At 44.7% G+C, this 20212-nt stretch overlaps 1 protein-coding gene across 8 annotated transcripts in view; it reads left to right on the top strand.

Annotated features, from left to right (window-relative positions):
* The window catches only part of ERC1 (ELKS/RAB6-interacting/CAST family member 1), a 578436-nt gene that overhangs the window by 119590 nt on the left and 438634 nt on the right, over nt 1–20212 (top strand). For all 8 annotated transcript variants that reach the window (XM_044991188.1, XM_044991177.1, XM_044991167.1 and 5 more), the window contains exon 4: nt 9883–9957. In XM_044991188.1, coding sequence (XP_044847123.1) covers nt 9883–9957 — 75 coding nt within the window. The remainder of the gene's footprint in view (nt 1–9882; nt 9958–20212) is intronic.

The raw sequence follows: 20212 nt of genomic DNA on the forward strand, positions 1-20212 counted from the left end.
TTTTTTTTAAATTGCAAGTTTGGTTGGTAAAGGTGACTGTGTAGATGTAACGTATCTAGTCTTTTGTAAGGCATTTGACTAGTTTCCACATGACATTCTGATTAAAAAGTTAATACTATATAGTACCAATGAAATACATTAAATGCACGAAGGATTGGCTAACTGATAAATCTCAAAAAGTAGTTGTTAATGGGGAATTTTCATTGAATTGGGGATGTTTCTAATGGAGTTCTGCAAGAATGTGTTTTAGGCCTGATATTATTTAACACTTTCATCAGTGGTCTAGAAGAAAATGTAAAATCATTGCTGATAAATTTTATAGATGGCAAAAAGATTGGTGGAGTGGTAAATAAGAAGGATAGGGTAGTTATACAGAGCAAACTGGATCACTTAGTAAGCCGAGCCCAATCAAACAAGAAGCTTTTTAGTACAACCCAATGCAATGTCATACATCTAGGAAAAAGAATGAAGGTCATAGCTACAGCTTGTACAGTATACTGTATCTAGGAATGTATCAGTCTGAAAAGCAGGGTGGCTTGATTTAAACCAGTGATTTAAATCACCGATTTTAATCATGATTTAAATCAGCATGCAGGAAACCTTGATTTAAGTAAGTTATTTTTATCACATTTTGCATTTATACTTTAGTTATTTTCCTAAAGAAAGGTTGATTCTCATTGGTAGGTAGCCATTAAAACATGCTGATTTGCAACTAAACTTTACACTAAATTTGGTGCTTCTCTTTGTTAACCAGGAGGATGCACTGTGTCTGTACTCATTTCTTTAAGCAATTGTATAGCTTACATTTATTCAGATTCTTAACTATTACATTTTTATTAAGTTAGGAAATGGTGAATGATTAATTACTTAGTAAAAAAAGAAATTTATTTTTTACTCGTAATTTGTGTCAATCTGTATTTGGATGGAAATTAAAATGCACAAAAACAATATTTTTTTGTTAAATAAAACCGCTTTAAATATGCTGGGTATAGAAGAAAAGCTTTTTAATTAACATTTTTATCACACTCTTTTGCATTTAAAACTGATTTATTAAACAAAGTAGTAGTTTGTCAGCAGTGAATTGAACTGATTGTTTCTGGTCACCATATCCTTCAGAATATTAGAACTAGAAGATTTCATTCTCTCACTTATTTTTCTAATCCACATATTGGAAGAGGAAAACAAACTTTCCTAACTCCCATTTAGTTTTTTAACTTTGAATGAACTAGTCACTGAGCTGAAATGCACGGCAATTTGTTTAAATATAAACTATTCTCTCCGCCCCGCAGAAGAGGCTACTGCTGTCAAAAGCTGGATTAGCACTTAAACTCTGATTGCATGTGCTTAGCAAGTGACTTCCATCAGTTCAGTCATTTAACTCTCATGAAAAGTCAGCAGTAAACTTGTACTGCTTAATTATTTTTTCATATTTAATTTAAATTATTTTAATTATTATAATAAACTTAGGCCTTAATGTAGCTTGTCAGTTTCAAATTTAACTTTAAATAGGTTAGTTTATTAAAAATCTGTTATTAATTTAAATTAAAAAAAATTGATTTAAATTTTTAAAAGATCTGATGTTGGATTTTTAAAAAATCTTTGATTTTATCCATCCTGCTGAAAACTATTAAGGGTCACAAAAAGGGTTAATCTTTTTAATCGTTCTGACTATTTGTTCAAATGTCTAAGTAGGGGGTCCTAATTATGGATGTACAGTAAAATACGTATAAGCTGTTTGTTGTTTCTTATTGCAAGATAAACCCCAGGTCACATCAAGCAGTTCACAGTAACGTTTATATTTAAATGTGTTACCATAGTGGAAACACATATTGCTTACTTTACTGCAGGAGGTAATGTGAAAATGGTGAAGTACTTTTCATTCCTATCTCCAAGGTACCTTGGAGAGATGAGTACTCCTAAGCATTTACTATTATTACTCTTGGATGAATTCTGCACCACTGCATGGGCGCAGAATTCATAACATCCACAGATTTCTTTACTCTCCGCAGAAAAATGAGGAAGCAAAGAAATCTGTGGGTGACACGCACCCCTTCCCTGGCAGCCTAGGCATGTCTGTTCAAGTGCCGTGAGCATCCAGCAGAGATGTAAATCACCACAGGGGGTAGGGCTGTGTGTGTGTGCGTGGAGAGACATTAATTGCCATGAGGGGGCGGGGTTGTTTGGGCATGCCTGGGCGCAAGAGAGACTCTGTCTGTCTAGCTCGCCCAGTGTGGAGGGGTACGGCGTCTGGTTGTTCAGAGGTAGGTGTGAGGCAGGCTCTGTCCCCTCAGGCAGAGCAGAAATGTAGCAGCCTGCCTGTGTTGTTGTTAATGTTCCTATTGTTTGTTAGTTGTTCCCTTTCCTAGTCAATTCCCACAGGAGCATAAAACACTTTTAAATATTTTATAGTGCCTTACATTGCCAGAGTGCTGTAAAGGAGCCTTATTGTAAAGGGACAGTAAGGGAATCTTCAGCTAGCACAGGGGTCGGCAACCGGTGGCTCCCGGCTCGCCAGGGTAAGCGGCCAGAACATCCCTCGGCTCGCGCCGCTTCCTGCCTCCCGCATTGGCCTGGGTTCCGCGAACCGCGGCCAGTGGGAGCCGCGATCGGCGAACTTGCCGACGCGGCAGATAAACAAACCGGGCCGGCTCGCCAGGGTGCTTACCCTGGTGAGCCGCGAGCCACCGGTTGCCGACCCCTGAGCTAGCAAGATCTATGTGATTTCTCCCTTTTTTCCTGTGCCAGAGTTGCACAATGGAGTGAGATTACAGGATCTATTTTACTTACTTATTTTTTTAAAAGGTTAAGGGGAAAATAAAACGTTTATCAATTAGTCAATAAAATGTCAGGACAATCGGAACCAAGCTCTTCCCCAAGTAGCCAGTCAGGATTATAACTGGAATGCAGGGTAATGGTTACCAAATATTCATAACTTAACTTTCATGTGTTTAGGAAATACTGAATAGTTATTGTGACTATTTTCTGTATAGCAGTTAAAATTAAATAGGCAGAATTTTGCAGAATTCTTAATTTTTTGGCACATAATTTTTAAATTTTTGGCACAGAATTCCCCCAAATATGTATATCAGTCAAATATTTTGTAGCAGTCGAATATTATGTTTACTCCTTGGGAAATTCTGCATCACTGCGCAATATAGAATTTTGCAGAAATTAATGTTGTGTGTGCAGAATTTCCTCCTACCACCACAAAAATGGGCTGCAGAGCTGCTGGCTGCCACTAGGGGTTGCTGGACCAGGCAGAGCCCAGCTGACAAATAGAAGACACTGCTGGTGGAGGTTGAGGGAACCGGAGGGTTCCCAGCAGCTGCAGTTCTTGGCAGGCCCCGAGGGGAGGCGATGGCGGTGTGCAGAAAACTCCATGCAAGCCTGGGACCCAGCATAAGGCTGCTGGATCTGCCCTCTGCATCCTCCCCACTCCCATTTTAACTATGTTTGAAGGCTGCTGCATGATTTGGAACACCAAGTCCAACAGCTGACACTTTCCATTACAGGACCGTGTTTTCATTTGCTTATGCCTTTGCCAAACTTTGCCACGGGTCTGCCTCAGGCTGTTTTTAAGAATTAGCTAAAACAGTTCTGTCATTTTTGAGAATGAGGTTGGAGAAAAATGTGTTTTGCCTATGTTACCAACAGAGAAACACACACTCCCCTTCTTTAGCTGAAAACATCTCCAAATTCACACAGGGTTAAAAGATAATTGTTAGAGTTGGGTATCTGAATTCTCCGATTTGGTCTGCACTGTGCATGCTTAATCCCCTCACATCTGCTGTATGCTAACCAGACTGTACCTGTTCCATCCCAAACCTTGGGCGTGGGGTGGTGCTGAGCAGAATTTCCCTGTAATTACTCATCTCTTGCAGAAGTTGGAAGATGTGTGGTGGTGAATGAGGCAGGCAATTGCAGGAAGAGATAACCTTAAGTTATTCATACTGAGCACCGGTACTGAATACCATTTATTTAAATATTTTTGGATGTTTTCTACATTTTCAATATGTTGTTTTCAATTACAACATAGATTACAAAGTGTACAGTGCTCACTTTATATTTATTTTTTATTACAAATATTTGCAGTGTAAAAAATAGTATTTTTCAGTTCACTTAATACAAGTACTGTAGTTCAATCTCTTTATCATGAAAGTTGAACTTACAAATGTAGACTTATGTACGAAAAAAAAAACTGCATTCAAAAATAAAACCAGGTAAAACTTTAGAGCCTACAAGTCAACTCAGTCCTACTTCAGCCAATTGCGGAGACAAACAAGTTTGCTTACAATTTGTAGGAGATAATGCTGCCCGCTTCTTGTTTACAATGTCACCTGAAAGTGAGAACAAGCGTTCGCATGGCACTATTGTAGCCAGCGTCACAAGATATTTATGTGCCAGATGCGCTAAAGATTTATATGTCTCTCTATACTTCAACCACCTTTCCAGAGGACATGCATCCATGCTGATGGTGGGTTCTGCTCGATAATGATTTAAAGCAGAGCAGACCAACACATGTTCATTTTCATTATCTGAGTCAGATGCCCCCAGCAGAAGGTTGATCTTCTCTTTTGGTCGTTTGGGTTCTGTAGTTTCCACATCAGAGTATTGCTCTTTTCAGGGGCTGCTCCAGGCACCAGCACTCCAAGCATGTGCCTGAGGTGGCAAGCCATGGGGGGCACTCTGTCGGTCGCCGCAAGGGTGGCATACCTGCGGAGGGTCCGCTGGTCCCGCGGCTTCGGCGGACCTCCCGCAGGCTGCCGCCGAATCTGTGGGACTGGGGACCTCCTGCAGGCAAGCCGCCGAAGGCAGCCTGCCTGCCGTGCTTGGGGCGGCAAAATACCTAGAGCTGCCCCTGGCTCTTTTAAGACTTCTGAAAGCATGCTCCACACCTCGTCCCTCTCAGATTTTAGAAGGCACTTCAGATTCTTAAATCTTGGGTCGAGTGCTGTAGCTATCTTTAGAAATCACACATTAGTACCTTCTTTGTTTTGTCAAATTTGCAGTGAAAGTGTTCTTAAAACGAACATGTGCTGGGTCATCATCCGAGACTGCTATAACATGAAATATATGGCAGAATGCAGGTAAAACAGAACAGGAGACATACAATTCTCCCCCAAGGAGTTCAGTCACATTTAATTAATGCATTATTTTTTTAATGAGCATCATCAGCATGGACGCATATCCTCTGGAATGGTGGCCGAAGCATGACGGGGCATACGAATGTTTAGCCCAGGGGTTGGCAACCAGTGGCTCGCGGCTCGCCAGGGTAAGCACCCTGGCGGGCCGGCCCGGTTTGTTTATCTGCTGCGTCGGCAAGTTCGGCCGCTTGCGGCTCCCACTGGCCGCGGTTCGCGGCCCCAGGCCAATGCGGGAGGCAGGAAGCTGCGGCCAGAACATCCCTCGGCTCGCGCCGCTTCCTGCCTCCCGCATTGGCCTGGGACCGCGAACCGCGGCCAGTGGGAGCCGCGATCGGCCGAACTTGCCGACGCGGCAGATAAACAAACCAGGCCGGCCCGCCAGGGTGCTTATACTGGCGAGCCGCGAGCCACTGGTTGCCGACCCCTGGTTTAGCCCAACTGGCATGTAAATACCTTGCAATTCTGGCTACAAAAGTGCCATGCGAATGCCTGTTCTCACTTTCAGGTGATATTGTAAATAAGAAGCGGGCAGCATTATCTCCTGTAAAAGTAAACAAACTTGTTTGTCTCAGCGATTGGCTGAACAAGAAGTAGGACTGAGTTGGCTTGTAGACTCTAAAGTTTTACATTGTTTTGTTTTTGCATGCTGTAATGAAACAAAAAAAATACTTTTGTAAGTTACACTTCAGGTTAAAGTGACTGCACTACAGTACTTGTATGAGGTGAATTGAAAAATACTATTTCTTTATCATTTTTACAGTGCAAATATTTGTAATAAAAATAATAATATAAAGTGAGCAGTGTATACTTTGTGTTCTGTATAGTAATAGAAATCATCAATATATTTGAAAATGAAGAAAAACATCCAAAATATTTTAAAAAATTAAATTGGTATTCTATTGTTTAACAGTGTGATTAATCATGATTATTTTTTTCGAGTTAATCGCGTGAGTTAACTACAATTAATCAACAGCCCTAGTTTTTTTTAAAAGATATATGCTCTAGCTCAACCACAATTATTGGACTTGAAGCAGTAATTAATTATGGGAAAACCTATGGACTCTGTTATGCAGGAGGTAAGACTAATGCCAGATAAGACTATTGGGTTCATCTAATGTCTGACTTTGCATAAATTATATGGAAAACCTCAGTACAACATGTATTCCAGTTAGAACACAGTTTTCTTAAATTTATTTTTAGTTTATGGAGTTAATGTTTGTTAAAAGTATTATTAGGAATTAGTAAAAAGACATTCTATTTGATTTTAGTAGGTACGTATAGTACAATAACACAGTGTGTCTCCAAGCTGGAGACTTAGTGCATCAGGAACTACAGCCACTTTTTTCCTGAATGAGAGCATCCACAAGGGGGTTTACCATGTTTACTTTTAGGCACATGGACTTTGTAGCTTTACTTGATTTACCTGAACTTTCTTGAGTGTCTCTGTGTAAACAAGTCCTTTGAGACTTGAGGCTCTGAGATGTACACATCTCACCTAGCTCTAATCTGTCTGAACTTCAGTAAAGCATTTGACATGGTACCTCATGGGAAATTATTAGTGAAGGTGGACAAAATAGGGATTAATACAGGAATTGTTAGTTGGGTAAGGATGAAATCAAACTGGAATAGGTACAGACAAGAGGTACCAGATTAAGGGGAGTGGCGAGCCTGTTTTAGGAGAGGAGACTAAGAGAGCTTGGCTTGTGTTTAGGCTTAGCAGCATGAAGCCTAAGAGACACTATGATTGCTCTCTCTAAATATATCAGAGGGGTAAATACCATGGAAGGACAACAGCTATTTAAGATACAGGACAAAGTTGACATCGACATGACTAAATTTAGGCTGGAAATTTGAAGAAGGTTTCTATCCATCAGAAGACTGAGAGTCTGGAACAGTTTCCCCATGGGGAGGGTAGAGATGGTGCTTCTGGCCACTGTGGTGTCTTGGAGCCCATCCTATCCATTTCTGTCAGTTCACTGCTGCAACAGCAGCAGCTAGATTGAGTCTCTGCTCCTGGGGGTCCCCAGTGCAATCGATGCTGCAGCTGGGGCAGGGGAGGAAAATTAAACATTAATACCACACTCCAGAGATGGGAAATGGTGATTTTTCAACACCTTATAGCTCAACCAGATCAGAGTGGAATTTCATAGGCTAAGCAAAAGGCTTCTCTAAGCTGGTGGGAATTTTTCCTGTGCTAAAGAACAAAGTCCTATTGCAAACAATGTAAGTGTTAAAGGCTGATTGATATAATAGAATATCAAGGTTGGAAGGAACCTCAGGAGGTCATCTAGTCCAACCCTCTGCTCAAAGCAGGGCCAATCCCCAGACAGATTTTTTACCCCAGTTCCCTAAATGGCCCCCTCAAGGACTGAGCTCACAACCCTGGGTTTAGCAGGCCAATGCTAAAACCACTGAGCTATCCTCCCCTTCTCAAATAAAGGTTGCAAGATTTAAAGATAAAGGTTGCTATCAGAGCTCTCTAAAAGAAACTGCTTTTATGGGGCATTATATCTGTTTCCTGCCATTCGGTCATTGTTGTCTTTTTCCCAGTCTTTATATTCTTGGGGCAGGGTCTGTCTTTGCATATTTGGAAAGTACTTAGTACTACTGGAATAAAAATAACATTCTGTACAATACAATTATTTGGCAGAGTCTCTGTATTTGCCCTTTGCTCTTCCAGGTCTCCCTCTTTCATTGAACATCTTGGAAAGATTTTTTTTCTTTTGTAACAAGTTACTGCATTTCTTCCTAACAATAATACAGGAAACAGACTTGGAAGTTATGTAAGTTGTGTGCCAGAGGCAGTTAGGGAAAATTCTTGTAGCTCAAAATAGGACACTTTGCATTAATGGGGTCTTTCCACATGCTCAAAATTGCAGAATATTCTCTTCAATACTCTTCCCTTCTTCCCCTACATACATGTTTGAGAACTAGGAAACTCTCAGAAAGAGTAATGATTTTTAATGATAAATTACATGGAATTCAAACCCTGTTCTCTTCACCTTCCATTAAACATGTTTTCACTCTTGATGAAGTTGTAAACACGGGCTTTAAATTCAGTGAGTATTTTTAAAGATGTAAATTGGGGCATCTGGTTTCAGACAGTTTTTACTCAATGCCACTTAACAGATATTTATGGAGTTTAAACTGGTATTATTGTGTGGCTTTTCTTCTGTGTGGCCTCAGTGAAAACATTGACAAGGGACTCTCTGTTTCACTGTCAAATCTGAGAGTAGCATGTATTTTTAGAGATTTTTCTGGCCTAAACCCTATGTGTACTGGTTTATTTGCTAGCTGACTATTACTAATAGGTTTTCAGTTTAGACTGACATTTATCTGTAAAGATAGCTTCTCAGAAAATACGCAAATTATATATAGAGAGAGACACACACATTGTTGGCTGTATCGTCATCACATACAGGTATAAACATCTAGAAAGTTCTGTGTTCTAGAGGCAAGAAATGGAATGGACTAGAGATTGAGAGACATGAATTCCAGATTTCTAAATCTTGCTCTGATACAGGCTCCCATTGTGGTATTTGTCAAATCAGTTCACCATTCTGCCTCAGTTACCCTATCAGCAGGTACTTAGCTACCCGACAGTTTTAAATAATCTTTGCATATCTTTTGAAAGCACTATATAAATCAGCTTTGCAAATTCTGCTTGCTTGTTTATATGGGGGTAAAACAAATAAAATACTATCTTTTTCATTACCATTTTTATGGAAAGAGTGAGTGAATATTCTTTTTTGTCTGGGCCGGGAAATCTAAATTGTTATATTAGGTAAAGTGCAAAACAATTTAGATGTGTGTGCACCATAACACAGTGAACTTTGGGTATGGCAATGTTTTGGTTGCCTACATTTCTCTCATTGTATTTAATATCATAGTGTGTGACATGAGGGTGATGCATATATTTAACATCTAAAGGCCTGCTTTTCATTTTTGAAGATGAATACAGAGAAGAGGGACAGATACACTATAACAGATCTGTTTTTTCTCCAGCTACCTATTTGTATCCTGCAGCAACTTGGAAAGTGCTGTAGAACAGTTCAGCTTGTTGCCATTTGTATTCTCTAGGCAGCTCTGGAACACTCTAGCAACCTGAGTGCATGCCCTTTACATATCTACAGAAATATCACATAGGTATTTGTCATCCTCCCCTTTGCACATTGTGAGCCTCTGGAGCAACTTGCTATCCAATCATGTTTTTTCAGCTACTTTCAGCCTCTGTGCAGAGAGATTTTCATCATAGGTAACTAGGTGGTTGCTACTCTGGGGGTGGAAAATATGGAAAGGAGCATTATCAACACAGATGCTCACAACAGCATGTTAAACATAAACCAGATTATTGCTGTTTTTATTAATCTTCTTTAAAATAGTTCTGTCTTCTATGTGAAGACAATTGCCTTTAAAAAACGGAGGATTCACTCACCAGCAAGGTAGTGGAGATTTTGAGTACGTCAATTTTACAGTTTTTTTTAATATTTTTATTTCAGTGGTCAAAAAACAAGTTTCTATTGTGCCTGTGTAACTGAGCTAGAATTCTGTTCACTGGACTGCAGCCTGTCCTCTATGTGAAAGGAAGATTGACGGGCTGGAAACGTCAGAAGGCTGTAGAAGGGTAGAATTCTGCTGCATTAGAAAGAGAGAAGGTTCTGATAACTTTTCCTGGAGTCCGTGGAGTGGAGTGAAATATCATTGTTTTCACTCTTTCCTCCTTGTTCTTTTGTTATAGGAGATGCATCGTCGGTTTGAAAATGCCCCTGACTCAGCCAAGACAAAAGCTCTACAAACTGTTATTGAGATGAAGGTAAGAGAGTCCACACTGGCAGATGGGGATCCTGTTCTTTTCAATGGTATATGGAGTCTTTCAGATAGCATAAAGCATGAGAAGTCCAACAGCAGCAGATACAATGCATGGTCCAGTGTTACTAATGGAAAAAAAATCTTGGAGATCTTCATTGATCAGGCAGGTTGGAGAACTAGTTCATTGCATGGTAGACGTCTGCTTTTCATCTACCTGGAGTGTTATTTATAGTTTACAGCCAATAATCCATTGTATTATAAGGACAGTATGAGGAGATAAGTGGGTGCCTTTTAATGGTGGTGTGAATTCTTTCCCATCACAGTATTTTTCTGAACTTTTGAAAGGGTATTGGTGGCACCCAGAGTGCAAAGCAACATTAGATATTTGCATTCCAAAACACCTTATGTGAAGCAAGTGATTCAGTCAGAAAGATGCATCAATACCATCTTCATCCTGAATTATAGCTAGATGCAGTTTTGTGGTTTAGTCTTTAAACTAGTGATGCAGGATTTAGAGCAACATAGACAACTTGTAAGAGCCTGTCACTGGGTAGATTCTCTCTCCCCACCCTTTGATGGGGTGTCAGGTCACATGTGGTCAAAAGAAAGGTCACAGGTGGTCCCACAGCCGGTTAGGTCCTATGCTGATGACCCTTACTATAAAATGTGGTCGTATTGCCTAGTGACTGGAGTAAATAAAGTCGTGCTTCCACACAGGGCTGTGTGGCCAATGACTAGAGTCAATAGAGTGACCCTTTCGTTCAGGGCAGCATAACCTAATGGCTGGAGTCAATAATGCAGCCCTTCCTCTCAGGGCAGCCCTTCCTCCTAATGGCCCTTTGGGATAGGGGTGGGAGGGGGTGCCACCTAGGTGTGTGGTACCCAGGGTAGGGGGACTTGAAAATCCTACTACTACAGGCCCTCCCTGCTCCTCCAAGTCCTAGTCTCGGGCCTTGGCGGTGGTGCGGGGTGCTCACCACCGAGTCAGTGGGGATACTTCCGAAACACGGTGACTGGTTCCTCAGGTCACTCACAGGAGGAAAGTCTAAGTCCCCTGGGCTGCTTCTTACCCTTTCTCTCTTGGTGATGCTCCCAGGTTTCTGGGATCCTCAAGTGGTGTACCCTTCTGCTGCGTGGTCTCTTCTCTGGGCTCATCAGGCAGACTGGTGTCTTTCTGGAGCTCTGTTTGCCATGGCTCTGTAGTTGGGACCTGTAGCTGCTCCCTGGTGAGAATCTGCATCCTCCCCCTTCAGCAGCCTGCCCAGATTGAGTTCGGCTGCTTCCTTTTATACTCTGCCTTCAGGCTGAGCATGCCCACCAGAGTCAGAGGGGCAGGGCTTCCTCAGCCTGCAAAGAACACTTAACCCTTTCAGGGCTGGTGCTGGGCAGGTACACACCATCACAGATCCCAAGGACCACAAGTGGATTGCATATATATTTACACAACTTCATGTAGCTGTCTGCCGGACTGTATGTTCCATAATGTGCATGAAACGTGTAGTATTAATAAATACTTTCTCTTCCTACTCATCTTTGCATTCACACTCTTCCTTTTACCACTTCTCACTCTTGTTCTCCAATATTAACTTTCTCTATAGCCATTTCTCTCCTTTCCATTCTGGAGTCTCCCAATCCTTTCCCCATGCTTCCTAACAGACCAGCCAGTTTTCCTTTTTCCCTTTCTATCTCAGATTGTTAGCTGCAGTGCATGCCTCAATAACCCCCTTTTTACACTTTGAGATGTGCATGAATCAAATTCTGTTGCATATATTATGCAGAGATCAGACTGTATGATCATAGTCCCTTCTGGCCTTATCAATCTATGCATCTAGGTGGGGAAAATAACAAGTAAAAGTAGTATGTGGTGAGCATAGGGTAGAAAGGGGGGTAGTGTCAAACCCTACAGTTTTTCCAGGGAATGCGTTTGCTAGTAGTCCCTGGAGAGACTGAGTAGAACAGACATGTCTGCTTTTAGAGGATGCATTTTATAAATGAATAGGCATGTGTATAAAAGTGAGCATAAGGGCTCTGTGTTCTGTGTGCATCAATTCCTTTTCAAGTGATTGCATGCGTCCATTCCATTTCAGGTGTGTGCCTGTCCTGTGCACTGTTGTCAGAGATTTTTCCCTCAGCTGTAACCCATCGAGGGAGTGCATGTGCCCTCTGCTGCCTCATGCTGCTGCACAATATAAAGGGCACCCCCAATGCCTCATAGTTCCTTCTGACTGCCCATGATTGTTGTTGAAGTGTGTGATCTTGCTATTGCAAATCTTTTCCTCATTTTGTGTTTTATATATAGTTGGTACTCATTTTAGTACATTAGTAGAAATAATGTTAGGTACTGTAATTACAAAAGTAAGTTTTCTTTTTAAAGTGTTTTTTTAAACACTTCAGTTTCTGTTCATGGGTGATTGGTGCTGGCGCATGCCTAGATTATCAGGCTTCAAGCCCTGCCATTCTTGTAAAAACAAACAAAAAAACCGAAACTATGCCAGTGAGTGACCCACACTCCAGTTGCCTGAAGTGTCTTGGGGATACTCACATTCACAATTCATGCCAAATTTTCAGGAATTTTAAACTAAGTACCAAGAAGGACAGGGAGGTTTACATTTCTGCAATGGAGGCAGTCCTGTGCACGTGCTTGGAGCCTTTCCGCTCAGAGTAGGTACCGAACACATTGGAATCCATCAGAAGTGCACCTCCTGGTCTTGCTGATCCTCATGGCCATTCTCCCTCCCAGGTACTGAAGAAGAGGCAGCAGAAGATGGTGTCTAAGGACAAAGTATCTGGGAGATCAAGGTCCCCTGGCTCAAAGAATGTGGACAAAGACACTGTGTTCAAGGCCAAGACACTCTCTGAAGCAATCAACTGCTCAGGCAGGTCTTTTGGCACTGTCCCTGGCCCACTGAGACTGGCCAGTAAGTGGCTCCTTCTAGTGCAACAGTGCTGCCCTTGATGTCTCAGCACTAAGGGCTAGTCTACACTTACCTGCCAGGTCGACGCGGTAAGTTCAACTTCTCGGAGTTCGAACTATCGCGTCTAATCTAGATGCGATAGTTCGAACTCCCCGCGTGCTCCGGTCGACTCCGGTACTCCACCACTGCAAACGGCGGTGGTGGAGTTGACCTTGGAGCTGCGGACTTCGATCCCGCGGTGTCTGGACGGGTAAGTAGTTCGAACTAGGGTACTTCGAGTTCAGCTACGTGAATGCGTACCCTAGTTCGACCCCCGCCCTTAGTGTAGACCTGCCCTAAGAGACTTTCCCAGTACTGTTGACTCCAGAGGCTTATACAGTGGCTAGGGATTCTTCTGAGTCTCTTGGTACCAGTTTCATTGGCCATGCAGAGTCTTCTCGCCCAGCGCAGACAGTTGCTACTGTAGCCTTACTGGTGGCTTTACCCTAGCATGTGGTACCGTGGACTCCCATGTGCCTCTTCATGCGGTGCTATCCAGAGGGAAATCAGCTGTGTTCTCTCCAGGGCCACCTTTTCCAGGTTCCTGACAGCAATCCCAACATCCAGGAACAATCCTCCACTTGGTTGGAGGAGGCTGATTCATCTTTTGATTCAGAGTTGGCTTATACATTTCACAGTCACATCATGTACCTCACCATTCTCCTTTGAGCGCCTACCACCCTTGTATCCTCTAAGCCTCTGTCATGGCCACCAAGCAGGTACCCATGCCCAGGAAGAAATTGGACTGCGCCCTCTCAGTTCCTTCTTACTGCCTTTAACGTTGCTGGAATGACCCCTCTTGCTGTGGTATGGGTTCTTGGACTTTCTCTCTTCGTATTTTATATAGGAATTGTAGTTAATGTATATAGTTCTTAGTTAGAGTTAGTGTATACAGTAATGTTAGTAGTTGTTCCCATTGTCAAGGGACTTTTTGCCCCAGATGCTGGGCATGCCTCAGTCCCTGGGCTTCAAGCCGTGTGCCTCGTGCAGCAAGCTGATGCCATTTAGTGACCCTCACACTAGCCATCTAAAGTGTCTGGGGGAGTCCATGTTAAAGAGAAGTGCCAGATCTGCCAGGATTTCAAACCCCGCACGAGAGAGGATAGAGACATTTGGCTGAAGGCCATTCTTATGGGGGCAGCCCTCTGATCAGCCTCTGAACCGAATCGACGCTGGGCACTTCGATACCTGTGCAGAGCGCTCCCCTGGTACCATGCTCTTCCTGGCACTGCTCTCCATCCCCAGTGCCAAGGAAGAGGCATAAAAAACAACGCACCAAGAGAGGGTGTTCTCTGGTGCAGCGGAGGGACAAGTGGGGTGCAACTAACATAGTAAGATCTGTGTTGAACTACACCTCCTCCCCAGGAGTCTGGAATCTGATGGTGCTGCCGTCTCCACCTAGAGCACTGAGTCTGATACGGGACCAGTCACGGACTCCGGGGAGCAGCTGTGGGGTCAGGCATCTGCTGGCCCGTTCAACACCTGAGGCTTTCCAGGCAGCAAAGGACCTGCTGTCCCTCCCAATCCAGCCAAGCCTTCAATACCCCTCGTCAACCAAGGCAACTGAGGACAGAAAGGTGCAGAGTGCGGTGAGCTCCACCGTGGTGCTGACTACTGTGGCACCATCCTGGGGCAAGCCCTCCATGGTCCTGTTGCAGCAGTCATTGGCCCATTGCCAGTCTCTGGTCCCCTGATACTGCACGGAGGCGCAAGCAGGTACTGCACTGCCATTGTCTCCAGGGAAGGAATCTTCTTCGGCATCTGAAGGTGAATCCTTTGCTCCACCCAAGACCTATAGGTACCCAGCCTACACTCCTGACTTCAGTACTGGCCCTCCTGCCAGCACCTGGTCACCAGGCCACTGGTTGACGCGGTGGCAGTACTGGAATCTTGGGGTTTTCCCCCAGTGCCTGAGCCCCCTTCCCACCACACATACTTGATGGTGTCAGAAAAGCGAGCTACTGTCTTTCTGCCTGGCACCAGATCCTGACTCCGATACTGACCATGGTGCCGACATCCAGGAAATGGCCCCAATGGACATGGTGGGTTTGAGTACCTTTTCTTACCCTCCCCTGCATCTCCCTCCCCAGGGTCTCTGGTGTGGTTGATGACAATTGAGCAGGGCAGAAAGGAGCATTTGAGTGCTACCCCCAGAAATAAAGAGGCCAAGAGACTGGACCTGTCCGGACATAAGGTTTATTGAACGGGCAGTCTCCAGTTATGTGTATCCAACCAGCAAGCCCTGCTAGGGAGATATGAGTTTAATCTGGGGGACTCATTATACAAATTTAAGAACTCCCTGCCACAGGAGTCAAGGGAGGAGTTCACGGCCATCCTAGAGGAGGGAAAGACTAATCAGGACCTCCCTCCAGGCGACCGGATGCAGCCAACTCAGCAGCCAGGGTTATGGTGTCTGCAATCACCATGAGGCGCTGTTCGTGGCTCCAGTCTTCTGGCCTCACTTGTGAAGTGCAGCAGTCTGTCCAGGACCTCCCCTTTGGGAGCACCTCCCTGATCTCGGAACAGATGGACTCAAGGACCACCCTTTGTTTCTTGGCCCTTAACATACCTCCAGTTTCAAGGAAGGACTTTAGGCCCCAGCAGCCTCCCATGTTCACGGTGCCTCCCAGGCAGGAGTCCAACAAGAGGAAAGGAAAGGGGGGTTATAAGTGACGCCAACCCTTCCTTCCTACCACAGCCTCCCAGTTGGGCTCTTTTAGATATCCCGGCGGGGCCAGGCAGGCCTTTTGAAGGTATGTCTGAGGGAGATATACCAATCTCAGTTCCAGATCCATCTCCCCTTTTGTTTTTGGACTGCCTGTCACCCTTCAGCCTGGCATGGTCATATAAAACATCATACCATTCATTGAGTACTGAGTACAGTAACAGTTGTCACACACTCCAGTTTTCATCCACCCTGCCCTCCAATCCCACAATCCTTTCCCTCTTCAGGGACCTTTCTCATGAGCAGCTTCTCATCCAGGAGGTGCAAGCCTCCTACATCTTGGGGCCATAGAGGAGGTTCCTTGAGACTTGAGCGGGAAGGGGTTTTACTCCTGATACTTTCTAATCCCAAAGAGAGGAGGGGTCTAGGCCCATCCTGGACCTGGGTCACCTCAACATATCTCAAGAAACTGAGGTTCCACATGGTCTCCCTGGCCTCCATCATTCCCTTCCTAGATCCAGGAAACTGCTACACTGCCTTGCCCTAAAGGATGCTTATTTCCACATCTCTCTCTTTTGTGATCACAGAATATTTCTCAGGTTTGTAGTGGGTCAACGCAACTACCAATTCACCACTTTCCCTCTTGGCTTATCGGCAGCCCCCTAGGTCTTCACGAAGTGTATGGCAGTGGTAGCAGCCTTCTTCAGGTGTCATCAAGGTATGCAGATCTACTCATATCATAGAAGAAGATGATCTTGATGACCAGCTCATCAAAGGTCAGGCACAGGTCCGACACAGCATCAGTACTGTACGGGTCACCTTCCAAGTGCTGGGTCTGTTGATAAATGAGCAGAAGTCAACTCTAGTCCTGGTTCAGAGAATGGAGTTAATCGGGCAGGGTTCGACTTGATTCAGGCCAAAGTTTACCTCCTGGAAGCCTGATTTTGAGCTATGTCAAACTTGATTTCCAAGGTCACAGTCCACTCAATAAGGACCACTAGGGGCTGACTTAAACTATAGGGACACATGACAGCATGTACCTACATGGTGCAGTATGCAAGGCTGTGCCTCAGACCCTTCCAGATATGGCTGGCATCAGTCTACTCCCCAAGCAGACACCACCTGGACTCAATACTCACTATTCCGCCTTCAGTCTGCACTTTGCTGACGTGGTGGAGAGGCTTAGGATCTGTAATAGAAGGGGTATCCCTTGCTGCCCCTCCAACGTCGGTAACCTTAGTCTTGGCTGCATCAGACTTGTGATGGGGAGCCCACCTCAACAGCCTCAGGACCCAGGGCGTCTGGTCCCAGGAAGAACTCTCCCTGCATATAAACGTAAGAGAACACAGGGCAGTACGCTTGGCTTGCCAAGTGTTCCTTCCCCATATCTCAGGCAAAGTGGCGCAGGTCCTGATGGACAACACTGCATCACTGTTTTGCATCAACAAGCAGGGAGGAGCTTGATCTTCAGCCCTGTGCCAGGATGCCCTCTGGCTGTAGGACTTGTGCGTGGACTACGCCACTCACTTTGAGGCGTCACATCTCCTGAGAGCCCAAAATGCACTGTCGGATTGCCTCAGCAGATCCTTTTCCTCTCACCACGAGTGGTCTCTTCACCTGGAGGAAGTCAGTGTCATCTTCCAGCAGTGGGGGCCTCCCCTGGTGGACCTGTCTGCCACCAGACAGAACAGGAAATGCCATCAGTTCTGTTCGCTGTGCAGGCACAGCATGGTTCCCTATCCAATACCTTCCTGCTCTAGTGGTCAGACTGCCTACTGTATGCTTTCCCAATGATCCCCTTGGGTTCACAAGGTCCTCCTGAAAATCAAACGGGACAAGGTGAAGGTTATCCAGATAGCACCAGTGTGACCACGCCAACATTGGTTCATTATGCTTCTGGACCTTTCAGTGGCAACTCCACTCGTGCGCCCACTCTGCCTGGATTTGATTTCACAAGATCATGACCATTTGCTTCACTCAGGCCTCGCTTCTCTGCACCTGACAGGTCTAGCTAGGTAGTAGAAAGCCTTCCACCAGGGCTACCTTCCTGGCCATGTGGAAACGTTTCACTTGTTGGGCCTCTGAATGGAACCTCTCTCCATCCCGTTCTTCTCTGCAGTCTATCTTGGACTATCTGCTCCATCTAAAGCATCAAGGTCTGGCTCTGTCAAGGGTTCACTTGGCAGCCATCTCAGCCTTGCACCCTCCAGTGAATGGCAGATCAGTGTTTTCCCATGAGATGATGGTCAGGTTTCTCAAGGGGCTGAAAAGACTCTATCCTCAGGTTTACGAACCAGTCCCCCCCGCCATGAGACTTAAATCTCGTACCGTTGATGCTCCTGGGGACTCCCTTCCATCTGTTATCATCATGCTCCCTACTGCTTCTCACTTGGAAGGTAATCTTCTTGGTGGTGATCATCTTGGCCAGAAGGGTCTCTTAGATCAAGACCCTGATGTCAGAACTCCCTTATACTGTATTCTTCAAGGACAAGGTCCAACTGCACCCCCAACCCATCTTCCTACCAAAGATGGCATTGCAATTCCACAACAACCAGGATGTTTTTCTACCTGTCTTCTTTCCAAAACTTCCCAAGATCGCTGAGGAACGTCATACATTGGATGTTAAGCGGACCCTCACCTTTCATATCAAGAGGATTAAGTTCTCTATAAGTCCATGCAACTCTTTGTAGCAATAGAGGAAAAGATGAGAGGGTACCTGTGTCATCCTAAAGGATACCATCCTGATAAATCACCTGTATCTGAGCTTTCTACAAGCAAGCGAAAATTCCGCTTCCGGCCATTGTGATCACTCATTCCACAAGAGCCTAGACTTCATTGACAGCATTCCTCAGGCAGGTACCAATCCAGGACATCTGCAGAGCCGCAACCTGGTGGTCAGTTCATACCTTCGCTTCCCACTATGCCATCATCCAACAGGCCCATAATGATGCCCATTTTGGGAGAGCAGTATTGCAGTCAAAATGTCCATGAACTCTGAGCCCACCTCCCGGAATACTGCTAGTGAGTCACCTACTATGGAATGGACATGAGCAAGAATTGAAGAACTAAAAAATGGTTATTAACCTTTTGTAACTGCTGTTCTTTAAGATGTGCTACTCATGTCCATTCCATGATCAGCCCTTCTACCCCTCTGTTGGAGCTACTTGCAAGAAGGAACTGAGAGGATGTGGGGCCGGTGGCATCCTTTATACCGACGCATATTCACACGACTCAAGAGGGGGCTAATGGATATCACTTAGGAAAAAATTTCAGGCAACTGTGCACGTGGTATGCACACAACTAGCATGGAATGGACATGAGCAACACATCTCGAAGAACAACAGTTACAAAAGGTTAGTAACCAGTTTTTGGAATTGGAAAAGGTACAGAGAAGGGCAACAGAAATGATGAGGAGTATGGAACAGCTTCCATATGAGGAGAGATTAAAAAGATTGGGACTGTTCAGCTTGGAAAAGAGATGACTAATGGGGGATATGATAGAGATTTATAAAATCAAGAATAGTGTGGGGAAAGTGAATAAAGAAGTGTTATTTAAGCCTTTACATAATGCAAGAACACAAGAGGTCACGTAATGAAATTAATAGGCAGCAGGTTTAAAACAAACATAAGGAAGAACTTCTTCACACAGTGCTTAGTCAACCTGTGGAATTTGTTTCCAGGAAATGTTGTGAAGGCGAGAAATATAACTGGGCTCAAAAAAAAATTAGATAAGTTCGTAGAGGATAGGTCCATCAATGGCTATTAGCCAAAATGAACAGGGAAGCAACCCCATGTTCTTTGTGTCCCTAAATCTCTGACTCCCAGAAGCTGGGACTCGACAATGGGACAATCACTCAACAATTGCTCTGTTCTGTTCATTCCCTCTGAAGCATCTGGCACTGGCCACTGTCAGAAGAGAAGATACTGGGCTAGATAGATGGTTGAGCTGATCCAGTATTACTCCTGGGGGATTTCTGCGCCAGTGCGCATGCACAGAATTCATGTGTCCCACATAATTTTATTTTTTTCTACAGAAAATACAATCTGCCCCAGAAGTGCTGCAGTTCTACCTTTTGCCCACCAGAGGCCACTGTGTCACCAGAACAGCCAACAGCAGGAATGCAGCAGTTGTTCTGGTGCCACATTGGCCTCTGGTGGGCAAAAGGTAGAACTGCAGCACTTCTGGGCAGATTGTATTTTCGGGATGGGGTGGGGTGGGGGTTCTGTGTGCAAGCAGTGGCACATATTTTCCCCAGAAGAAGTTCATCACAGCACCTGGCTTAGGGAGCCAGATTAGGACAGAGTGTGGCACACAGGTCTGCTGGGGAGTCCTAGACTGGAGTCCAGAATAGCTAGTGGCGGGGACAGACTGGGGTGTGGGCTCAGAAGCTAGTAGGGTGACAGGGTTAAGCCAGGGTCTGAATGTGAGTGGGGGTACATGACCACAAGGGGAGGGGGGAGGAGGCTGCAGGGACCCATTGGGATGGGGGGTGGGGTGCAGGGATAGGGACAGATGTGCCTGACTGAATGGGAGAGGTTTTGGATCAGCCAGGGTCTGCATGGGGGAGGTTCCCTAGATCCCTAACAATCCTGCCTCTCTTCCCGTCCCCCAAAAAACTGTTCCATACTTCTCCCACCCA

The sequence above is a fragment of the Mauremys mutica genome, chromosome 1 (assembly GCF_020497125.1).
Source record: "Mauremys mutica isolate MM-2020 ecotype Southern chromosome 1, ASM2049712v1, whole genome shotgun sequence".
NCBI classification, from domain to species: domain Eukaryota; kingdom Metazoa; phylum Chordata; order Testudines; family Geoemydidae; genus Mauremys; species Mauremys mutica.